The 22222-nt window shown below is 44.6% G+C and overlaps 3 protein-coding genes across 5 annotated transcripts in view; 2 read left to right on the top strand and 1 right to left on the bottom strand.

Annotated features, from left to right (window-relative positions):
- aig1 (androgen-induced 1 (H. sapiens)) overlaps window positions 1-4382 on the top strand; it is a 48321-nt gene extending 43939 nt beyond the window's left edge. For both annotated transcript variants that reach the window (XM_014144502.2, XM_045695720.1), the window contains 2 exons: window positions 2391-2554; window positions 3637-4382. In XM_014144502.2, the coding sequence (XP_013999977.1) occupies window positions 2391-2554; window positions 3637-3671 (199 nt within the window). In that variant the 3' untranslated portion in view covers window positions 3672-4382. The remainder of the gene's footprint in view (window positions 1-2390; window positions 2555-3636) is intronic.
- Window positions 4383-6236: 1854 nt separating this feature from the next.
- Window positions 6237-10785, bottom strand: adat2 (adenosine deaminase tRNA specific 2). 2 transcript variants are annotated; one of them, XM_014144503.2, is made up of 6 exons: window positions 10544-10785; window positions 9964-10068; window positions 9418-9568; window positions 8010-8116; window positions 7751-7823; window positions 6237-7635 (listed from the first exon to the last, which is right to left on the bottom strand). In XM_014144503.2, the coding sequence occupies exons 1-6, from the start codon at window positions 10640-10642 to the stop codon at window positions 7607-7609; spliced, it is 564 nt and encodes a 187-aa protein (XP_013999978.1). In that variant the 5' UTR covers window positions 10643-10785; the 3' UTR covers window positions 6237-7606. The 2 variants fall into 2 exon arrangements, with proteins under 2 accessions (XP_013999978.1, XP_013999979.2); XM_014144504.2 differs by having other exon boundaries at window positions 10513-10649.
- pex3 (peroxisomal biogenesis factor 3) lies at window positions 10786-15226 on the top strand. The gene is made up of 12 exons (XM_014144501.2): window positions 10786-11053; window positions 11336-11467; window positions 11641-11722; window positions 11821-11864; window positions 11975-12096; window positions 12326-12392; window positions 12522-12576; window positions 12721-12871; window positions 13758-13828; window positions 13920-14051; window positions 14209-14305; window positions 14396-15226. Exons 1-12 carry the CDS (start codon window positions 10981-10983, stop codon window positions 14477-14479), a joined length of 1110 nt encoding a protein of 369 aa, XP_013999976.1. The 5' UTR covers window positions 10786-10980; the 3' UTR covers window positions 14480-15226.
- The last annotated feature ends 6996 nt before the right edge of the window (window positions 15227-22222 follow it).

The following is a 22222-nucleotide window of genomic DNA, read 5'->3' on the forward strand; positions in this document are numbered from 1 at the left end:
GTCCTACTAGTGTCTCTCTCTCTGAGACCTCTCCTATCAGTGTCTCTCTCCCTGAGACCTCTCCTAGCAGTGTCTCTCTCCCTGAGACCTCTCCTGGCAGTGTCTCTCTCCCTGAAACCTCTCCTAGCAGTGCCTCTCTCACTGAGATCTCTCCTAACAGTGTCTCTCTCTCTGATACCTCTCCTAGCAGTGTCTCTCTCTCTCTGAGACCTGTCCTACTAGTGTCTCTCTCTCTGAGACCTCTCCTAGCAGTGTCTCTCTCCCTGAGACCTGTCCTACTAGTGTCTCTCTCTCTGAGACCTCTCCTAGCAGTGTCTCTCTCTCTGAGACCTCTCCTGGCAGTGTCTCTCTCTCTGAGACCTCTCCTAGCAGTGTCTCTCTCTCTGAGACCTCTCCTGGCAGTCTCTCTCTCTCTCTGAGACCTCCCCTGGCAGTGTCTCTCTCTCTCTCTCTGAGACCTCCCCTGGCAGTGTCTCTCTCTCTCTCTCTCTGTTACCTCTCCTAGCAGTGCCTCTCTCCCTGAGACCTCTCCTAGCAGTGTCTCGTTCCCTGAGAACTCTCCTAGCAGTGTCTCTCTCTCTCTGAGACTTCTCCTAGCAGTGTCTCTCTCTCTGAGACCTCTCCTAGCAGTGTCTCTCTCTCTCTGAGACCTCTCCTACCAGTGTCTCTCTCTCTGAGACCTCTCCTACCAGTGTCTCTCTCCCTGAGACCTCTCCTAGCAGTGTCTCTCTCTCTGAGACCTCTCCTAGCAGTGTCTCTCTCTCTCTGAGACCTCTCCTAGCAGTGTCTCTCTCTCTGAGACCTCTCCTAGCAGTGTCTCTCTCTCTGAGACCTCTCCTAGCAGTGTCTCTCTCTCTCTGAGACCTCTCCTAGCAGTGTCTCTCTCTCTCTGAGACCTCTCCTACCAGTGTCTCTCTCTCTGAGACCTCTCCTACCAGTGTCTCTCTCCCTGAGACCTCTCCTACCAGTGTCTCTCTCTCTGAGACCTCTCCTACCAGTGTCTCTCTCCCTGAGACCTCTCCTACCAGTGTCTCTCTCTCTGAGACCTACCCTGGCAGTGTCTCTCTCTCTGTGTTACCTCTCCTACCAGTGTCTCTCTCTCTGAGACCTCTCCTAGCAGTGTCTCTCTCTCTGAGTCCTCTCCTAGCAGTGTCTCTCTCTCTCTGAGACCTCTCCTACCAGTGTCTCTCTCTCTGAGACCTCTCCTAGCAGTGTCTCTCTCCCTGAGACCTCTCCTACCAGTGTCTCTCTCTCTCTCTGTTACCTCTCCTACCAGTGTCTCTCTCTCTGAGACCTCTCCTAGCAGTGTCTCTCTCCCTGAGACCTCTCCTGGCAGTGTCTCTCTCCCTGAGACCTCTCCTAGCAGTGTCTCTCTCCCTGAAACCTCTCCTGGCAGTGTCTCTCTCGCTCTGAGACCTACCCTGGCAGTGTATCTCTCTCTCTGGTACCTCTCCTACCAGTGTCTCTCTCTCTGAGACCTCTCCTAGCAGTGTCTCTCTCCCTGAGACCTCTCCTGGCAGTGTCTCTCTCTCTCTGAGACCTCTCCTAGCAGTGTCTCTCTCCCTGAGACCTCTCCTGGCAGTGTCTCTCTCCCTGAGACCTCTCCTACCAGTGTCTCTCTCTCTTTGAGACCTCTCCTGGCAGTATCTCTCTCTCTCTGAGACCTCTCCTAGCAGTGTCTCTCTCCCTGAGACCTCTCCTGGCAGTGTCTCTCTCTCTGAGACCTCTCCTACCAGTGTCTCTCTCTCTGAGACCTCTCCTAGCAGTGTCTCTCTCCCTGAGACCTCTCCTGGCAGTGTCTCTCTCTCTGAGACCTCTCCTAGCAGTGTGTCTCTCCCTGAGACCTGTCCTAGCAGTGTCTCTCTCTCTGAGACCTCCCCTGGCAGTGTCTCTCTTCTCTGAGGGCACGTTACCTCAAGCCACTGTCACTGATGGTCCTTCTAATGTCCTCTACCACTGTACTGTATCAGTACTACTGTATGTTCAAGTATAGCATTACATGTACTGTATGATCTGATCTTACATCCATTTCAGTGGTTCAGCATAGTTTAGGACGGGTACGTTTATATAATCATCTCACTATTAAAAATGTTTAGTCTGGATTCCTACAGTAAGACAACCATGTGGGTGTGCTGTCTGTCAGATACTCACTGGACCAGAATGACTTTATGAAAGGGATGTGGCTGGATACTCCAGAAGGCAGACAGACAAAGTGACACAGACAGTGGGTGTATGGCAGCAACAAAGGATCTCCACTTTGGCCAACTTTGAGCCTCTATTGACACAGACAGGTGGCTATAATATAAAAGTATAAACTCTCTGCACTCTCTCTCTTTCCTGATATCTTTGTCCTCTATCTCACCCCTACCTCCCTCTCTCTCTCCTGTCAGGATGTGCTGGGTGAACCATGTGACCGGTGTGTGGGTCTACCCCATGTTGGAGCAGATCAGTCCCCTGGCGAAGGTGGCCTTCTTCTCCTGCCTCACTGTCCTGATTAACATCTACTACGTCCTGGGAGAGATCCTCAACAGCTACATCTGGGACTGCTCCAAATGTAAGCCCTCAGGACGTCTGGCAGCCGCGCGTGTGTGTGAGAGCCACGGTGCGAAGCGGAATAGCATGTTAAGGGCCTGTACTGGCGCAAATCCCTCCACAGAATCCCTGTGATTTCAGAGCCTCTATTAGTTCTCGCACTCACACCAGCACTCACCCACACACACTAGTGCAAAATGTGTACACACACTAACATATTTACTCACTCGCACACCTACACACGGGAGTACACACTTGAGCTATCACACACACACACATTCCTGTACCCATTTCCATTAAAAGTGTGGGCTGGGAGGTCTGTGGGAGTAGTGCTACCTGCGGTGCTGAGTAACAGATGGGAAATGAGAGGAGAGAAGAAGAGTAGACTGCAGCTAGCAGACACCAAATCCCTCCATCCCTCCTCCTCCCACCTGTTTGACACTGACCCACAAATCAGCACAGCCATTCCATTTCCTATCACAAACTTCTACATCTTTTGATCTGCTCACTATTCCCTCATCTCTCTATCCATTCTCATTTCTCTTGTCCCCTCCAGTCTCCTCTTCTCCTCTCTTTTCTCTCTCTCTCCAGTCCTCTCCTCTTCACCCATGTTCTCTCCACTTTCTCCCTCCTCTCTTTTCTTTCTAATCCCTTCATTCTCTAGCCCATCCTCTTCTCTTTCTCCCTCTCTCTCTCCCACTTCACTTCTTTCCAATCCACTCTCCCTGGCTTTCTCTTTTGCTCTCTCCTTTCCAATCCCCTGTCTCCTCTCCTTGGTTTAGTCCTGCTGTGATTTACCTCCTTCCCTCAGAGCTCATGTTCCCATCTCACCGCTCCAACATAACCTCAATTTTCCCAGATGGGACATTTGATGATAGATATATGAGGCCAATTGGTCAGCTATGAATGCTCAATTGGCCTTTCATTCTGGATATGAAGTGGTATTTGCGACTATGGTCTCTGAAAACTTTCTACATTTACAAACTGTTAATATTTCTGTTCTCTGTCTTATACAACTTCATATTCCCCTCAACACCACTGATTTGAGTTGTGCACAATTAAAGTAGAGAAAACCGTGCCTTGATATTTCTATCTGTCTTCCAGGTGTTCTAGACACAGACAAGGCTAAAGCCGACTGAAGGCCAACACGTGTGGGAACCTTGTCATCAGGTCAAGACCCAGTCCTTACTGGGCTGCCGCAAAGACAGGCCCAATCCCGACCCGGACGGCAGAATAACAACCACTGTGTAAATAAATTATGGAAAAATAAGTGGGAATATTATGTTGGCATTTAAAGCTGTGCGGAGTCCTCCTCTTAAAACTGTTGAGACTGTAGCTAAGAACTGAGATGGCTGTTTTCCGTCGATGACAAGGTGGGATATGAATTCGCCACCTTTCTATTTACTGGAGGTATTACGATGACATTACATTTACCCACGTATTAGTATTTAATCATCCTGTTCATCCACCTCAAAGGCTCAAGTTATTATCTGAACACAGAGTATACTGTATTAATGGAATGAACTAACTGCTACGGTATGATATTAATCTTAAGATGCTTAGGCACGCCAGCAGAGTTAGCAAAAGCCATGTATTCAAATTCTCTTCTCTTTTTTCTTTTCACTGGAGAGCTTTCCAGCGAGGGCATCTCCTACAGTGGCATGAATGATAGCCTTTTCCTGGATGTGTAGTGTCTAACAGCTGTACCACAGAATGTTATTTTCATAGGACAGCCAGACTGGCAGCTCCACTGCTCGAAAAATACCCTTTCTTGTTTTAATGCTTTTGTAAAAAAAAGGATGACCGCATTTAAAGTGTATGGTCTTTCAATAAAAAGTTATTTAAAGCGAGTCAGAGGTGTCGTGGACGTGTGTGTCAGCCAGTCTCACTACAGCTCTTCTCTTCACAGACTCACATAACACTAAGTTCCACGGGAATGACGGCCCAGCCATTCAATTAAAAATAACCACATGTATGATTTCATTTTTGCTCTATATTTTCACTGGCAATTTCTGCCTTGCTTTTTCAGACGCACTCTGTCCAAACATAACAATTCCTTTGTGCAGCGCTGGACAAGCTCTTAACGAGAAACACACACATTCCAGTCCATAAAGACACACTAAATAACCAGAAGTTCAATGCAGAAGAAATGTACCCATAATATGTATTTTTATTCACAGCTATTCCAAGGCTCTAGTAACTCTGGGAGACAGACCTCAAAAGCTCTCTCGAAATAATATGTTAGCCTATAATGTAAGTATACCACAGTATATAATAGAAACATTTGGTACATTCTTTGAGTGGCTGTACGTTTATTTTGAGAGTGATATGATCTCCGCTGCTGTTTATCATTTTTAAACAGACTGGCAATTTATTACAACCCTATTAACACCAATGTTTAAACAGAGCCAAAACAGCCAAATACCAGAGCATACTATATCTCCTCTCTAGCTATCCTCACTTTTATATTCAACAAAACCTCTTAAAGTGTCCCACCAGAACCAACTCCTGTAATAGCAGCTGTCAGCTCAATTAGATGGAAAAATGAAACCCTTCTCATCCATCCCTCTCTAGTGAAACAGAAATAGGTGCTCTTGACAACTGTGGTTTTTCATCCTGATAGAGAATGACATCTTTGCCCGGGTAAGTTGTTTTGTATACACTTTTGTAATGGCGAAATGTGTGCACAGTCACAGGCTCTCTGTCAGCTTGATAACAAGAGAACGACACTTCAGTCTTCTCATTAACACTGCCGGTCCCCCATGTGGAGGTGACAAATTGAATGCATTTTGAAGGATTTTGCTGGCATACATTAGCATAGTAATTAGGGCAAAAACGGTGTTCGGTAAGTAGGAAAAGCTTGAGCAACATGCAAGGCTTAGTCAAAGCCAATCAAAAGTGTCATGACTACAAACTCGCAGGCAGAAATGCCAGAGCCAGCCCAAATAACATTAACGCTGGACGTGTATCGACATCGAGTTAAAAGCTGTTTAAATGCAGCCTTTCTGTCTCCAGGCCCCACTAGGTGGAAAACAATGCAACTAAATCTGCAGCCACAAGATGGAGGCCCAGATATAGCCCTGCATCGTGGCTCCAAGTACTCACTGTGATGGTTCTCAACCCCTGCAGCATCCAAGCACAGAAAATACAGAGTACAGATCCTTTGGCAAGGTGTGTGTGTGCGTGTCTGCCGGATGTGTGTGGGCGGGCGGGCAGCTGAGCAAGTGTACTGTGCCAGTCTTAGGCAGGGATCCTGAGTGGTACTTTGGCTGTAGCAGCAGAGCTCTACAGGAGTGACTTTCAGGGGGGGTTGTATAGTTAGAATGTAGCCAAGGGCAAGAGATTGCATCTAACTCGCCACAGCCGCAATCATCAAAGATTTGAAACCTTTAAAGGAATGAGTCATAACACACAAAGCCAGGGGGAAGTGAAGGTATTAAGTGATTAAGAATAATTACACTGCAGCCGGTAGGTGATAATCACTGTTATCTTATTGTAGAATAAACTCTCAAACACCAGTCAGTTACTGAAAATCTGAAATAAATTGTCAAATTTCCTTTAAATATAGCAATGGTGATCACTAGCTAGAGGTTCGCAATTCTTCAAACTTATACGGTCACCTTCAGTGTTTATCCACAACATTAACATATACATTGGTGAATAAACTACATACGGTAGTTGAACTAAATAAAGACAACATCTTGCGCATTTAAAAACATTTTATTAGATTTCCAAGAGAGAGTTTTAAACCATAGTGAAAGCTACAGCAGGTCAGTGTGGAGCAGTCATTTGGAGCTGGTACAACCGGAACTGTCTGATGCTGCCTGGGCGGTTAGTTCCTCCGTTCCTGATCCCGTCCAGGGAAGAGACCACTCAGGGTTTAAGGCTGAGGGATGCTGCCTGGGCGGTTAGTTCCTCCGTTCCTGATCCCGTCCAGGGAAGAGACCAGTCAGGTTTTAAGGCTGAGGGATGCTGCCTGTCTGCTGTAAGTGACGGGGAGGAGTTTCAGACTGACTATTACCCCACACAGCTGTGCTCTATGCTACAAACACATTCCGTTAGTCACACACCAAACTGCAGTCCTGGCGTGAGTGTTGGTGGTTACTGAGACTGATCAAAATACCCGCGGGAGTCGATGGGAACGGACATTTGTCTCCTTTCTGATCTGAAATAAGTTGGTCCCTCTCATTGAAATATGGTCCCTCCGCAGTGATGTCTGGCCTAGTCATTCAGTAGGAGAGACAGGACAGGACTGTCTGCATGGGCGCTCCCAGTCTATTATACTATTCAGTGCTCCTTCTCCCGCTGAGACTAATGGTGTGAATATGTATTTGTTCTTCAGCAGAAAATAAATAAATCACAAAACAGCTATGCCACTTAGTAATCACAACATTTTCAAAGTAGAGAACCCCACCATTCTATTGTACATGACGACACCAGTACTTAACAATCCAAGACATGCACACCAAACCCAGAAACTATCACAGACATGATACATTGGAGTGGGAAATGGCCTCAGGGGGGCAACACTGATTTCAGATCCATGACGGCAGTTGACTGACGCCAGAGAGAGAGAGAGAGAGCTCCTGTAGAGGTTGCTGAGGGGGCCCCGGCACCTGCCTTAAGCTCAGCTCATCCTAGACCCAGGGTGCTCGGAGTGAGATCACATCTGGGTTAGATGAGAACATGGAGAAGAAGCGAACCCAAACAATAATGCAGTCCAGACAGTTTCTGTCTACTTGGTACTGTACACTAATAACCATAATAAAATCAGCAGCAGCTCCTCACACAGCCAGCCACACAGGAAAGATACAGAGCCTGCAAAGCGTCGCAATCAAGCCACTTTCCAGGCCCTGGGTAGCGTCCAGCCAAACTATACTGTAAGGGTCTAATATAATGTCAATAATATGAAAATTAAAATGAGTGCTAACACAAAAAGCTGAGCAAATAAGTGAGAACACAAAAAAAATCTAGTTGATTCCTTTGTCAGATAGACTGTCTAGGGAAAAAGCTTTGTTAGCTACTCCCTTTACATCATCCTTCTCTGCTCCCCCTGCTGGACACCAACAGAATCTCACTCCTTCCTCGTCTTCGGCTTGGGAGCTGAAATGGAAAAATCTGTCTTTCAAAGTTATGCAACTATAATGTACATGATAATACTTAGATACTTATAATGCTGGTTACAGGATGTGATAAATCCTAAATGAGCAGTTCTTACCATTAGGGTTCTCCTGTTTATAAAAAGTCTTCAGCATTTCCACTGCTTCCTCTGCCCTGAAGCCAGAGATACACTGAAAATGAAGGAGCAATTGTTTAATCATTAACGTCCTGAAGTAAATTAATGATCCTTCTCAACTCTAGACTAGGCTCGGATGAGGATGCATTTCAACACGGGATAATCAGTCTCTTTCCAACAAAAGCACAAAGAGAGATTGGGTTCAAAAAGAATGCTGTGAACACTGGACGACATATTGTACCTTAAATGATGAGCCAGTGTGAGGTAGATCAGCAGAGGGGATGTCTAGAACAGATCCACAGCCACCAAACCTGTCATTATTACACCCATAGACCACTAGAGGAATGTCTGTTGCACTGTTAAGGTAAAACCGATAATGAGGGGCCTCCAGAGTGACACAGCGGTCTAAGGCACTACAGACTTGGCTCATCAAGCTCTAGCGACTCCTTGTGGCGGGCCGGACCCCTGCAGGCTGACCTCCGTGGTCAGTTGAACTGTGTTTTCTCCGACACATTGGTGCGGCTGGCTTCCAAGTTAAGCGGGCGGGTGTTAAGAAGCGCGGTTAGGAGGACGCATGACTCGGCCTTCGCCTCTCCCACGCCCGTTGGGGAGTTGCAGCGATGAGACAAGATCGAAATTGGGGAGAAATTCCATTGGGCCTGAAGTGAAATCTCCACCCACCCGAGGCATCAGGCAAAACAAACTCGCTCTCAGAAACGTCCTACAGAGTAGGGTGTCCACCCACTCTTCCAAGAGTGGGTGAAAACGCACTTTGGTGATGAAATTTCACTTCCTTATGTTATTAAATACATTTTACCAAGACATGATTGTAAATGTTCTGAATCGTTCAGTGGGGTCTTTCTCTAACATATCATTAACATGATATCCTAAAAGTAAGATTTCGTAACCTAATTAACCTAATACATCCCATAATAAGCACCGAGCTCTGTAGACATAGCGGAGCAGGTTTCTCGTAACAATTTGAGGATTTTACATTTGTCGTCTTCAAAGTTGTTTCAGCGGGTCGCAAAAAGCTAAATTAGCTTGACACGAGCTGAATTAAATGTGAAAGACTGAAAATAAAAAGCTTGGTATACGCTCAGTGTTCCGTTGACATTTCACAGATACGCTTGTTTTTGTGAGAAATCTTCTGAAAAGAACAGGAATTTCGAATGAATATGAAAAGCGTGTATAAAATATGAAAATGTCTCAAACTCAAACCATTTTACATCTATATTAATCTATGTCCTGCGGATTCGAGAAGATGACGATTTCAACAGGAAAGTCAGCCTGTCAGATAGCCAGTAACCTTCATTCTTGCACAGAATCCAGCCTAGCTGTTTTTTCAGATTTTTTACCACTTTTTTTTCCTCTGGCCTCCATTGATTTAGTCACCCCCATCTTACAAGGGTGAAAACTACAATAATTTTGGTACGGATAATGATAAGAAACATGAGGTTTGGACCATTGGTTTTCTTGGAGGATTATCTACACAACATATTATTTTACCCATTGGCCAAAATATCAATTTTTGATTGGCCATCCTATACAGAGTCATTTGAGGTAAATCCTCACAACGAACCTACACAAAAGCTACAGTAAACTAGGTAAACCCAAGTGGAGACTGGTTGATGAGGTCATAAAGATACTGGTCAGGCGAAGAGCTCCTGCACACATGATGCATGGCTCCACAGTCACGTAAAGCACAGTCCTCTCACACACTGTCCTGGGGTCCAGGCCTCTATGACAACACCACTCCAGCACCTGGTCCAGAGCCACCATCTCAGCATGGCGAGTGGCCTGGAACACACAGAGACAGATACACATTAACAGGCATGGTGTTGGAAGGATAGGATAAAGAGAACGATTCCAGTGGTTCTCAAACCTCTCCTCTAGGATCCCCAGCCCTTCCATGTGCTTGCTCTGGAATAGATCAAACACTTCTGATTCAACTTGTCAACTAATCCTCAAGCCCATGACTAGGTGAACCAGGTGAGCTAGTAAAGGGCTTCAACAAAATTGTGAAACGTCTGGGAATCCAATAGGAGAGGCTTGAGAACCACTAGATTAGGGTACCGGTATGGCTTTGGTAAATGCCTTTGTTTGGAAACGTGCAAGGCAATAATCACAGCAAATAACCATTGAGGAGATGTGTTTGCCTATGATAGCTCAGCTGAAATGATTACGTTACTCACATTTTTTGTTTCATTCACTTCATTTCTCCCCTTTCCAAGAATCTCATTGTTGTAGACCATGAGACATCCAACAGGCACCTCACCATTCTCCAAAGCTTCTTTTGCCTGTAAAGAGGTGGAGATTATTATTAGTACACCAACCATTTAAAATAGTGTGTTGTAATTTACTGGTGGGATTGACCTGTCCTGCCTCGCCAAAATGCGCCGTTAGTGGTCGCTGTTCCGTTCCTTTTCTTTTGCGTCTTCATAGTGAAAACGCAAAAGAAAAGTAACAGATTTTTTGGGGCGTTCTCTAAAAGTTATTGAAAACCATAAAGAACTAAACACCGACCATGAACGGCGCATTGTAGCTATAGGTCCTGCACCTATGCCAGGGTTTCCCAAACTTGGCCCTCGGGACCCCAAGGAGTGCACGTTTTGTTTTTTGACCTAACACTACAAAGCTGATTCAAATAGTCAACTAATCATCAAGCTTTAATCAATTGAATTAGCGGTGTAGCGTTAGGGCAATAACCAGAACCTGCACCCCATGGGATCTCGAATACCTACTTTGGGAAACGCTGCCCTATGCCAAACCAACCATGTCAAAGGCATTAGCCATCCACATCTGTATGTCTTCGGCACATGGCTGAAAGTTCTCTCTAGAAACGACATCATTCCCCCCATGCTCTGTCCCCATGTTGAATGTACAGTCTGAGAAACTAGATCAATTAGATTACACCAACTAGCTACTCCAATTATAGAGAGCTCATGCGACAGAGTTATAAAATCCCCACGGTCTGCCTGGAACAAATAAGCGCGCGTTGAAGGGGAAGATAATATTGGACGGACCACGCAGGCATTTATTTTTGCAGATGATCGCAGAAACACCGATCAATCGATGTTGCTTTGCTCAGCGTGCTGCTTCCCACCTCCGTGTTTGACATGTAGCTAGCCTTTAAATTCGTGTCATGTGCGACTGTGGAAAATAACACGGTTGGGTGCTTTGTTTCTTCTGTTTTATAAATCGTCTGGAAAATGTTTTCGTCCACGTGGAATTTTCTGAAACGCCACAAAAGGAAATTTATTTTCGCTGGAGCTTTTGTCGGAGGTAACGTTAGCTAGCTACGCTATCAAGATAACGTTAAGCTAGTTAGCCAACTGCTAACGTTAACATTATCTATAAAAGTTGGCAAGCAAGCCATAATGTTTACCTGTGTGGGTCTGGACTTTATCAGAGATATTTAATGTAAACTTTGAAGATTATGCATATATGAAGCTAAGTTACGTAAATGGATAGAAAATAAATGTCCTGAAAGATAATCATGTTAGGTAAATCTAGTTAATAGCTAATCTCATTCTAGTTACCATGACCTTATTCCACCTGTTCCAGGTGTGTACTTTCTTGGTAAATATGCTCAAAAGAAAATCCGAGAGATACAGGAGCGAGAGGCATCAGAGTACATCGCTCAAGCCCGACGTCAGTTCCACTTCGAGAGTAACCAGAGAACGTGCAACATGACAGGTACAGTACTGCTGTCTACCTGATCGGCACATCATCTTCAGCCTACTAACAGTCCCAGAAATCTTCTGCAACACTCATTATGTCAAGTGATTGAGTTACTGCTGTATTGATTCATATTCCTATTTGTGCAGTTTGACACCCTGTTAATGCTTTTTTATTATTATTTTTGTTAGTGTTGTCAATGCTTCCTACATTAAGAGAAGCCATTTTACATCATCTAAACTCTGAGAGCCTCACTACACTGCTGAAGAGCAAGTAAGTGTCTCATGACCTCTGTCAGGGAATTGCTTAAGCTATAGTTAAGCAAAATTATTAGTTTAAGGTATTAATGACATCTGTTGTTTCTCTTCTAGACCAGCAAATAAACTTGACATATGGGAGGACCTGAAGATTATCAGTAAGTTATTATTCCTTAACAGCAATTACGTTGTGAATCAATAACTCAAGTGATTTGATCACTTGATATACAGGTATGTAATGGAATCACTCTTTTTCCTATTCCCCCAGGTTTCACCCGAAGTGTTGTGGCTGTGTACAGTACATGTATGTTGGTTGTTTTACTCCGTGTCCAGCTCAATATCATTGGTGGCTACCTATACTTGGACAACTCTGTCAGCAAGAGTGGAATGGTAAGCCTTTAAGCTTCAATCTCTTGTACCCTATGGGGTAGTTTTAATTCCCACACACACATTTAGCCTAGTACTGGACTAAAAAGCTAACTAAATGGAGAATCTCTATTTAAAATGTTGTTTTTTTGGGGGGTTCAGGAATTAGCTTCATCTGTGTCCATAAAACCACCCCTAAATGTTAGATGTGGGGGGGGTCTATAAATGCAATTTTTGTGTTGTGTTCCACCAGATGCCCTTGGCCCCTCCAGACGTGCAACAACAGTACCTCTCCAGCATCCAGCATCTCCTTGGGGATGGTAATGACAATTACTCTGCTTTCTGAAATAGCTAGGCCTTTAGTATAACAAGCCCTCTGTTGATTAGCCTAAATGAGTTCCACAGGCTGTAAAGCATCCTTACATTTTGCGAATTCTCTGACTCCCAAGGGTTGAGTGAGATGATAACAGCGGTTAAGAAAGCTGTGCAGAACACATTGGGCGGGTGAGTCACAGTGCCAGCCACATGCACGCATTGCACAGCAGCACCTCAAACCACATTAGGAGGATTAAGTCATATGTGATGCTTTTGCCTGTCTGTCAGTGACCATGTCTCTGTGTGTCTGTCTCCCCCACTGTGTCTCCCCAGGGTGTCCCTGAAGCAGAGTCTGTCCCTTCAGGAGCTGGAGCAGCACCTTAACCAGATCAGGGCCCAGGTGGAGGAGGGAGACGGGGGCTCCACACACAGACCTCTCTCCTGGTACATGATGCCTGACGAGGAGAACACTCTGGCTGCACAGGTGACAGCCCTCACCTGCGCCTTTTTTTTGTTGTTGTACTGTTCCGACCAGCAGACCAGCAAACTAAACCAGCAAAAACAGTGTAGGGCACAAGATGCAACTGACATTTTGCGGGTGAGGGGATGGGGGCATCTTGTTATGACATGCCTTATCTGAATTAGGCCCACAGAATTATACCTATGGAAAAAGAGTGGCTTCTATGGAGGAACTTTGAATGTGTTTGAACTTCTGAGTTGGTTTAATGTTGGATCAGAGCAAATGTTAGCTAGGTAACAAGCTAATAACAAGTATTGCCTCTATTTTGTAGTTAATACATCCAATGTGAAGCTATAGTATCCTTAACTTGGAAAAAGTTAATCCATTATTTTAAACATGTCTCCCTAATGCCTGAATCATGCTTTTTATTGGTATGAATCTTGTCCTGGAGGCAGTACTAAACGAGTTCCACTAGATGGGCCAGCTGTAGGCTACAGTAACCTATGCTTCAGAGGGGAGGGGTAGGTAGCCTACACACACACCAACTGGCAAAGATTTCCAGCTGGCAGGCAGACACTGGAATATATGTTTCTGAGCTACAGAGGGAGGGCTTTGCATATGCAATTTCTTAGGATTTGTGTGGGACTGGAAAAAAATGCCTGGAATGTTATTAACCGGTTCCCATGCTTTTAAAATAACAGTTCGGTTCCGGAACAGTATAGATGACTTCCGGTTCTGTTCCTAAATCATTTTTTTGTTTCTGTTCCCTGAACCGGTTCCAACCCTTGCTGGATTGTCAACCCTGGTCAGATTAATGGTCATGAACTGATGCACATACAACTTGATGGATTTTTTTGTTTAGTTTATTTGGGTTTAAACTGGGGTTTACATTTATTTAATTGTTTGACAGGCCTGTGGTCTGACTGAGAATGATATCACTACGATAAAGCTGCTCAATGAGACCAGAGATATGCTTGAAAGGTAAGATGGAGGCCTAACACTCATTGACCCTTATTTAGATAGGTTTATCTTGCACGTGGGTGTGCTGAACTGTGTCCTCTCTGTCCTCCAGCCCGGACTTCGGCACTGTACTCAACACCTGCCTGAACAGGGGCTTCAACCGTTTCCTTGACAACATGGCAGAGTTTTTCCGGCCCCCACCCGGAGCACAAGGGGACTCCACCCCCATCACTACACCTGATAGGTCTGGGTTTTTTTGTGGATGAATTTAGTTGGCAGCAATTTATGGGAGGTCACTTGTCATCGTAAATCACTTTCTGAATTCCACAAATGAAAAAACAACCTTTTTGTATAAAATTGATCTACCTATCAATTAATGCCCCCTCCACAATCTCTTCCAGTCTCTCGCATGTAAGTCTCCCAGTTGCCAAAATCATCCCCATTGTGAATGGACAGATCCACTCGATCTGCAGTGAAATACCAAGTCACTTTGTACAGGTAAGAGCTCATTTGCCTTTGGATTTCCATTTTTGAATCCCAGCAAGTTTTAAGTCTTGAGTCTAAGGATGACACCTTTCCTCTTTGCAGGATCTCCTGATGATAGACCAAGTGAAGGAGTTTGCTGCCAATGTGTATGAGACATTCAGCACATCCCATGAACTGCAGAAATAAGGGAGTTGACATATTCCTGGTTGACCTGGCCCGCTCTTCCTGCTCTGTATCTTTGCATGACGCTGCCTGCTGTGGACATCACAAATGGAGTAAGAAATGCTCTTATTCTCTGTACCAAGTCAGAATACTTGAGGACTGTTCCATTGTGGAATGTAATGCCATGAACTGCTGCCTACTCTAGCTGTAGACCTCAAGGTGAGATACCCACTGCATCTTGGGAAGTTGAGTTTTCAGCTCACGGTTTATAAAGCCAGCCAGACTCCTCTGAATCAAAGTAACTTTCCTGTGTCATGAAAAATAAATAAAATCCTGAAAGCCTTGTCCCACTTTACGTAGACGTTGTTTCGATACATTAACCATAACAAGTTGAACTACTGTCGCTTTGAGTTTGAACTATTTTCTCCTTTCTATTACTGTGGTTGAAGAGTCAACCCTTACCTTCCATTTTGACCTTTCATCTACAAATATCAACAGTGCTGTGTCATCTAGGCTGCAAGTTCTCATTCCACCTCATTCTAATTCCTGTTTAACAATGTTCAGTATTGTTTAATACATAATTCTGCACTTTCTATGTTGTCTCTTTGTTTGAAATGTAATCTTTAAGGTTTATTTTCTTAAATCATGGGAATTTCAGAGGTGAGAATGTAGGCCTATGTATTATATATTTTGTAACAACATTCTTAATGACAACAGAAAATGTTGTAGTGTTGACATTGAAAATTATAAAGTAACACATGATTTAATATATTCAGTATTTGATTTGTGTTTCTTATTATATAGAAATGTAGGATGCTGTTTTATTGACCGCTGCTTCTGTATCATACTGTAGTGTTGATTTAAGAAGTTCCTTTGCGCAGCAGCAGAGGGCAGCACAGAACTAAGGACTAACATTGACTCCCTCATGACCTCAATACAACCGCTGCCAATAAACGCAGGTTGGCATTTATTCGGATGACTCATGAAGGCTGCTCTGCAGGGTAGCACTAGCTGGCACAGCTAGAAATTAATCAAAGCTGATTTTAACACTAACCTTGTGCCTAACAAATTGAAACCAAAAATCTTAAAACAAACTGAAATAAATATATATTTTTTTATATATATATATATATATGACAATTTTGACTTAGCAGCTGGCCCATCTAGTGGAATTCACTTAGTACTGCCTCCAGGACAAGATTCATATAAATGTCAACCTGCTCAATAAAAACGTGGTATGAAACAAGTACAGCTCTATTAAATGTTATTAGGAAATACATTAGATTACCTTCCTTGTTAATTTCACAGTATTTATTTTACAAATGGATCCACCACCATTATAAGTTAAACATAAAGAAAATGACCTATAACATGTATTTTGTGTAGTTGGCATGTTTTTGCAGCATCATTTATTATGAGTTCTAGAAAATACTGATGGCAAACAAAACCTAAACCTTTGTTTTTCAAAGATTACATCGTTCATATGATATGAGTGTGTGACTAAACATGACATCATCTAGTTATTGACCTTTGTGATAAAACACATTGATTCACATTTCAATTTCATTTTAAGCTTCTCTCCTTTTCTATACTGGTTTATATTTTTTCACTTGACTACACATTTTATTATGTTATGGGGGAAGAAAAGATATGATTAGATGTAAAGTGTTTGAATATAAAATAAATAAAATGACTTTCAGGTGAAACATAAACAAATACATATATTTTTGTGACAACCAGCACTACAAACAGGAATATGACTTTCCCAAAGTGGATCCTTTGTCTGCACCTCCCAGGGAATTTGAACTGAGTGAGGCTTCGGATGCGCGCACACCACCCACCGCTTCCGAGTATATTACTCGCTAATGTCCAGTCCCTAGTTAACAAAGTCGACGAAATCAGGGTAAGAGTTGCTTTCCAAAGAGATATCCGGGATTGTAACATACTCTGTTTCATGGAAACATGGCTAGCTGGGGACATGATGTCGGAGTCCGTACAGCCAACAGGATTTTCAGTGCATCGCGCCGACAGGAATAAACATCTCTCCTGTAAGAAGAAGGGCGGTGGTATATGTTTCATGATTAACGACTCATGGTGTAATTGTAAAAACATACGAGAACTCAAGTCCTTTTGTTCACCTGACCTAGAATTTGTCACAATCAAATGCCGACCGTATTATCTCCCAAGAGAACTCTCCTAGGTTATCGTCACAGCCGTGTATATCCCCCTGCAAATGGATACCAAGACGGCCATCAAGGAACTCACTGGACTTTATGCAAACTGGAAACCATATATCCTGAGGCTGCATTTATCGTAGCTGGGGATTTAACAAAGCTAATTTGTGAGCAAGGCTTCCTAAATTCTATCAGCATATCGATTGCAGTACACAAGCGAGTAACATGCTCGACCATTGCTACACTAACTTCCGTGATGCATACAAGGCCCTCCCCCGCCCTCCTTTTGGTAAATCTGACCATAACTCCATCTTGTTGCTCCCCTCCTATAGGCAGAAACTAAAACAGGAAGCGCCCGTGCTTAGGTCTATCCAATGCTGGTCTGACCAATCAGATCCCATGCTTCAGGATTGCTTCGATCACGTGGACTGGGGTAGCCTCAGACAATAACATTGATGTATACGCTGACTCGGTGAGCGAGTTTAGAAGGAAGTGTATAGGAGATGTTGTACCCACTGTGACTATTAAAACCTTCCCTAACCTGAAACTGTGGATTGATGTCAGAATTCGCGCAAAACTGAAAGCACGTACCACCAGATTTAATCATGGCAAGGCGACTGGAAACATGGCCGAATACAAACAGTGTAGTTATTCCCTCCGTAAAGCAATTAAACAAGCAGTGTCAGTATAGAGACAAAGTGGAATCGCAATTCAATGGCCCAAACACGAGACCTTTGTGGCAGGGTCTACAGACAATTACGGATTACTAAAAGAAAACCAGCCCTGTAGCGGACATGGACGTCTTGCTTCTTATTGCAACTTATTTGCTCGCTTTGATGACAATACAGTGCCACTGACGCGGCTCGCTCCCAAAGACTGCAGGCTCTCCTTCTCCGTGGCCGACGTGAGTAAAACATTTAAACGTGTTAACCCTCGCAAGGCTGCCGGCCCAGACGGCATCCCTAGCTGCGTCCTCAGAGCATGCGCGGGCCAGCTGTCTGGTGTGTTTACGGACCTATTCAATCAATCCCTATCCCAGTCTGCTGTCCCCACATGCTTCAAGATGGCCACCATTGTTCCTGTTCCCAAGAAAGCAAAGGTAACTGAACTAAATGACTACTGCCCCGTAGCACTCATTTCTGTCATCATGAAGTGCTTTGAGACACTAGTCAAGGATCATATGCCCTCCACCCTACCTGTCACCCTAGACCCACTCCAATTTGCTTACCGCCCCAATAGGTCCACAGACGATGCAATCGCCATCACACTGCACACTGCTCTATCCCATCTGGACAAAAGGAATACCTATGTAAGAATGCTGTTCATTGACTACAGCTCAGCATTCAACACCATAGTACCCTCCAAACTCATGATTAAGCTTGAGACCCTGGGTCTCGACCCCGCCCTGTGCAACTGGGTCCTGGACTTTCTGACGGGCCACCCCCAGGTGGTGAAGGTAGGAAACAACATCTCCCCTCCACTGATCCTCAACACTGGGGCCCCACAAGGGTGCGTTCTCAGCCCCCTCATGTACTCCCTGTTCACCCACGACTGCGTGGCCATGCACACCTCAAACTCAATCCTCAAGTTTGCAGATGACACTACAGTGGTAGGCGTGATTACCAACAACAACGAGACAGCCTTCTGGTGTCAGGAAAATAACCTCTCACTCAATGTCAGCAAAACAAAAGAGATGATCGTGGACTTCAGGAAACAGCAAAGGGTGCCCGCCTATTCACATCGACGGGACAGCAGTGGAGAAGGTGGAAAGTTTTAAGTTCCTCGGTGTACATATCACCGACAAACTGAAATGGTCCACGCACACAGACACTGTGGTGAAGAAGGCACAACAGCGCCTCTTCAACCTCAGCAGGCTGAAAATGTTTCGCTTGTCACCGAAAACCCTCACTAACTTTTACAGGTGCCCAATTGAAAGCATCCTGTCAGGCTGTATCACCGCCTGGTACGGCAACTGCACCGCCCACAAACGCAGGGCCCTCCAAAGGGTGGTGCGGTCTGCACAACGCATCACCGGGGGCAAACTACCTGCCCTCCAGGGCACCCACAACACCTGACGTCACAGAAAGGCAAAAAAGATCATCAAGGACAATAACCACCCAAGCCACTGCCTGTTCACCCCGCTTCCATCCAGAATGTGAGGTCAGTACAGGTGCATCAAAGCTTGGACAGAGGGACTGAAAAACAGCTTCCATCTCAAGGCCATCAGATTGTTAAACAGCCACCACTAGCACAGAGAGGCGGCTGCCTACCTACAGACTTGATATCATTGGCCACTTTAATAAATGGAACACTAGTCAATTTAATAATGCCACTTTAAGAATGTTTACACATCTCACATTACTCATTTCACATGTAAACTCAGCAAAAAAAGAAACGTCCTCTCACTGTCAACTGCGTTTATTTTCAGCAAACTTAACATGTGTAAATATTTCTATGAACATAACAAGATTCAATAACTGAGACATAAACTGAACAAGTTCCACAGACATGTGACTAACAGAAATTGAATAATGTGTCCCTGAATAAAGGGGGGGGGCAAAATCAAATGTAACGGTCAGTATCTGTTGTGACCACCAGCTGCATTAAGTACTGCAGTGCATCTCCTCCTCATGGACTGCACCAGATTTGTCAGTTCTTGCTGTGATATGTTACCCCACTCTTCCACCAAGACACCTGCACGTTCCCATACATTTCTAGGGGGAATGGCCCTAGCCCTCACCCTCCGATCCAACAGGTCCCAGACGTGCTCAATGGTATTGAGATCCGGGCTCTTCGCTGGCCATGGCAGAACACTGACATTCCTGTCTTGCAGGAAATCACGCACAGAACGAGCAGTATGGCTGGTGGCATTGTCATGCTAGAGGGTCATATCAGGATGAGCCTGCAGGAAGGGTACCACATGAGGGAGGAGGATGTCTTCCCTGTAACGCACAGCGTTGAGATTGCCTGCAATGACAACAAGCTCAGTCCGATGATGCTGTGACACACCGCCCCAGACCATGACGGACCCTCCACCTCCAAATCGATCCCGCTCCAGAGTACAGGCCTCGGTGTAACGCTCATTCCTCCGACAATAAATGCGAATCCGACCATCACCCCTGGTGAGACAAAACCGCGACTCGACCTGTACCTGTCCCGCAGGTGATGTTCAGATGTACCGATCCTGTGCAGGTGTTGTTACACGTGGTCTGCCACTGCGAGGACAATCAGCTGTCCGTCCTGTCTCCCTGTAGCGCTGTCTTAGGCGTCTCACAGTACGGACATTGCAATTTATTGCCCTGGCCACATCTGCAGTCCTCATGCCTCGATGCAGCATGTCTAAGGCACTTTCACGCAGATGAGCAGGGACCCTGGGCATCTTTCTTTTGGTGTTTTTCAGAGTCAGTAGAAAGGCCTCTTTAGTGTCCTAAGTTTTCATAACTGTCAAATCAAATCAAATTTATTTATATAGCTGATATCTCAAAGTGCTTTACAGAAACCCAGCCTAAAACCCCAAACAGCAAGCAATGCAGGTGTAGAAGCACGGTGGCTAGGAAAAACTCCCTAGAACGGCCAAAACCTAGGAAGAAACCTAGAGAGGAACCAGGCTATGAGGGGTGGCCAGTCCTCTTCTGGCTGTGCCGGGTGGAGATTATAACAGCACATGGCCAAGATGTTCAAATGTTCATAAATGACCAGCATGGTCAAATAATAATAATCATAGTAGTTGCCGAGGGTGCAACAAGTCAGTAACACAAGAGTAAGTGTCAGTTGGCTTTTTCATAGCCGATCATTGAGAGTATCTCTACCGCTCCTGCTGTCTCTAGAGAGTTGAAAACAGCAGGTCTGGGACAGGTAGCACGTCCGGTGAACAGGTCAGGGTTCCAGCAGGTCTGGGACAGCAGGTCTGGGACAGGTAGCACGTCCGTTGAACAGGTCAGGGTTCCATAGCCGCAGGCAGAACAGTTGGGACTGGAGCAGCAGCACGGCCAGGTGGACTGGGGACAGCAAGGAGTCATCAAGCCAGGTAGTCCTGAGGCATGGTCCTAGGGCTCAGGTCCTCCGAGAGAGAGAAAGAAAGAGAGAAAGAGAGAATTAGAGAGAGCAAATTAAATTCACACAGGACACCAGAAAAGACAAGAGAAATACTCCAGATGTGACAGACTGACACTAGCCCCCCGACACATAAACTACTGCAGCATAAATACTGGAGGCTGACACAGGAGGGGTCAGGAGAAACTGTGGCCCCATCCGATGAAACCCCCGGACAGGGCCAAACAGGTAGGATATTACCCCACCCACTTTGCCAAAATTAATTTCCTACCGTCTGTAAGCTGTTAGTATCTTAACAACCGTTCCACAAGTGCATGTTCATTAATTGTTTATGGTTCATTGAACAAGCATGGGAAACAGTGTTTAAACCCTTTACAATGAAGATCTGTGAAGTTATTTGGATTTTTACAAATTATCTTTGAAAGACAGGGTCCTGAAAAAGGGACATTCCTTTTTTTGCTGAGTGTATATACTGTATACTGTATCCTTAACCGCTGTCACTGCTAATCCATATATTTTATACTTATGTATTCTTATCCCATTCCTTTACTAGATTGTGTGTATTAGGTTTTGTTGTGGAATTGTTAGATATTACCTGTTAGATACTGCTGCACTGTTGGATCTAGAAGCATAAGCATTTCGCTACACTCGCAATAACATCTGCTAACCATGTGTATGTGACCAATACAATTTGATTTGGTTTGAAAGCATTTTCATCACAAACCCAGTGTGTGTCAAGTGATTTAGAAGACCACTTCTAGACTGTGGTTTTACATTGTACTATTATATCCTTGACACAGCCAGTGGTTTATGAAACTCAGACATGAAAGAGAAGGAATTCCTAAAGAACAAAAGAGTGTAAGATTGTGACTGATCTGGTGGTGCTATTATGGCACTCCTCTAATGGCCCTTGTCAAGGTTCCCAGAGTTTCATAACAAAGCCTTCCAGTCAGGGAACTGGCGCAAGGCTAAATAAAGGACAGATTGTGTACTCACGTCCATGATGAATATGGGTTAAGTGATACTAAAAGTGATGGTGATCTTTTTTGTGTGACACGGGGTGAAACCGGTCCAGTCATGCTGACGAAAGCAGTTTTAGGCCCTAAAATAGAGGGACAGTGTAAACATACATAATGGATGCTTTGTTACATAAAGCAATTGTGATGAGTAACTGTGAGGGTGTTTTCCACAAAGCATGTTCACAAACAGCTTACCTCCAATCACATGACTTGTTGAGTGTGCACTCTGTTGTGTGCATCCAGCAAACAGGAAATTCCCCTATCACATGACTGTTGCCTGGAAGGCTGAGGGCATGAAGGTAAACGAAACCTTGTTATTTCAAATCCTAAATCCTGGAACATTATGGGAGATACTTTTCAAATCAAATCAAATGTTATTGGTCACAAACACGTGTTATTGCGTGTGTAGCGAAATGCTTGTGCTTCTAATTCCGACAGTGCAGCAATATCTAACATGTAATCTAACAATTCCACAACAACTACCTAATACACACAAATCTAAGGAAAAAAATGGAATGAGA

Source organism: Salmo salar, chromosome ssa15 (assembly GCF_905237065.1).
Source record: "Salmo salar chromosome ssa15, Ssal_v3.1, whole genome shotgun sequence".
In the NCBI taxonomy this organism is placed as follows: domain Eukaryota; kingdom Metazoa; phylum Chordata; class Actinopteri; order Salmoniformes; family Salmonidae; genus Salmo; species Salmo salar.

Coding starts and splice junctions, on each gene's coding strand:
- pex3 (XM_014144501.2), top strand. CDS start 10,981: ATGTTTTCGTCCACGTGGAATTTTCTGAAACGCCACAAAAGGAAATTT. Junction 12,097..12,325: donor CTGTCAGCAAGAGTGGAATG/GTAAGCCTTTAA, acceptor GTGTTCCACCAG/ATGCCCTTGGCCCCTCCAGA. Junction 12,393..12,521: donor CCAGCATCTCCTTGGGGATG/GTAATGACAATT, acceptor CTGACTCCCAAG/GGTTGAGTGAGATGATAACA.
- adat2 (XM_014144504.2), bottom strand. CDS start 10,629: ATGGGGGGAATGATGTCGTTTCTAGAGAGAACTTTCAGCCATGTGCCG. Junction 10,069..10,512: donor ATAGGGCAGCGTTTCCCAAA/GTAGGTATTCGA, acceptor ACCTCTTTACAG/GCAAAAGAAGCTTTGGAGAA. Junction 7,636..7,750: donor TAAACAGGAGAACCCTAATG/GTAAGAACTGCT, acceptor TTTCCATTTCAG/CTCCCAAGCCGAAGACGAGG.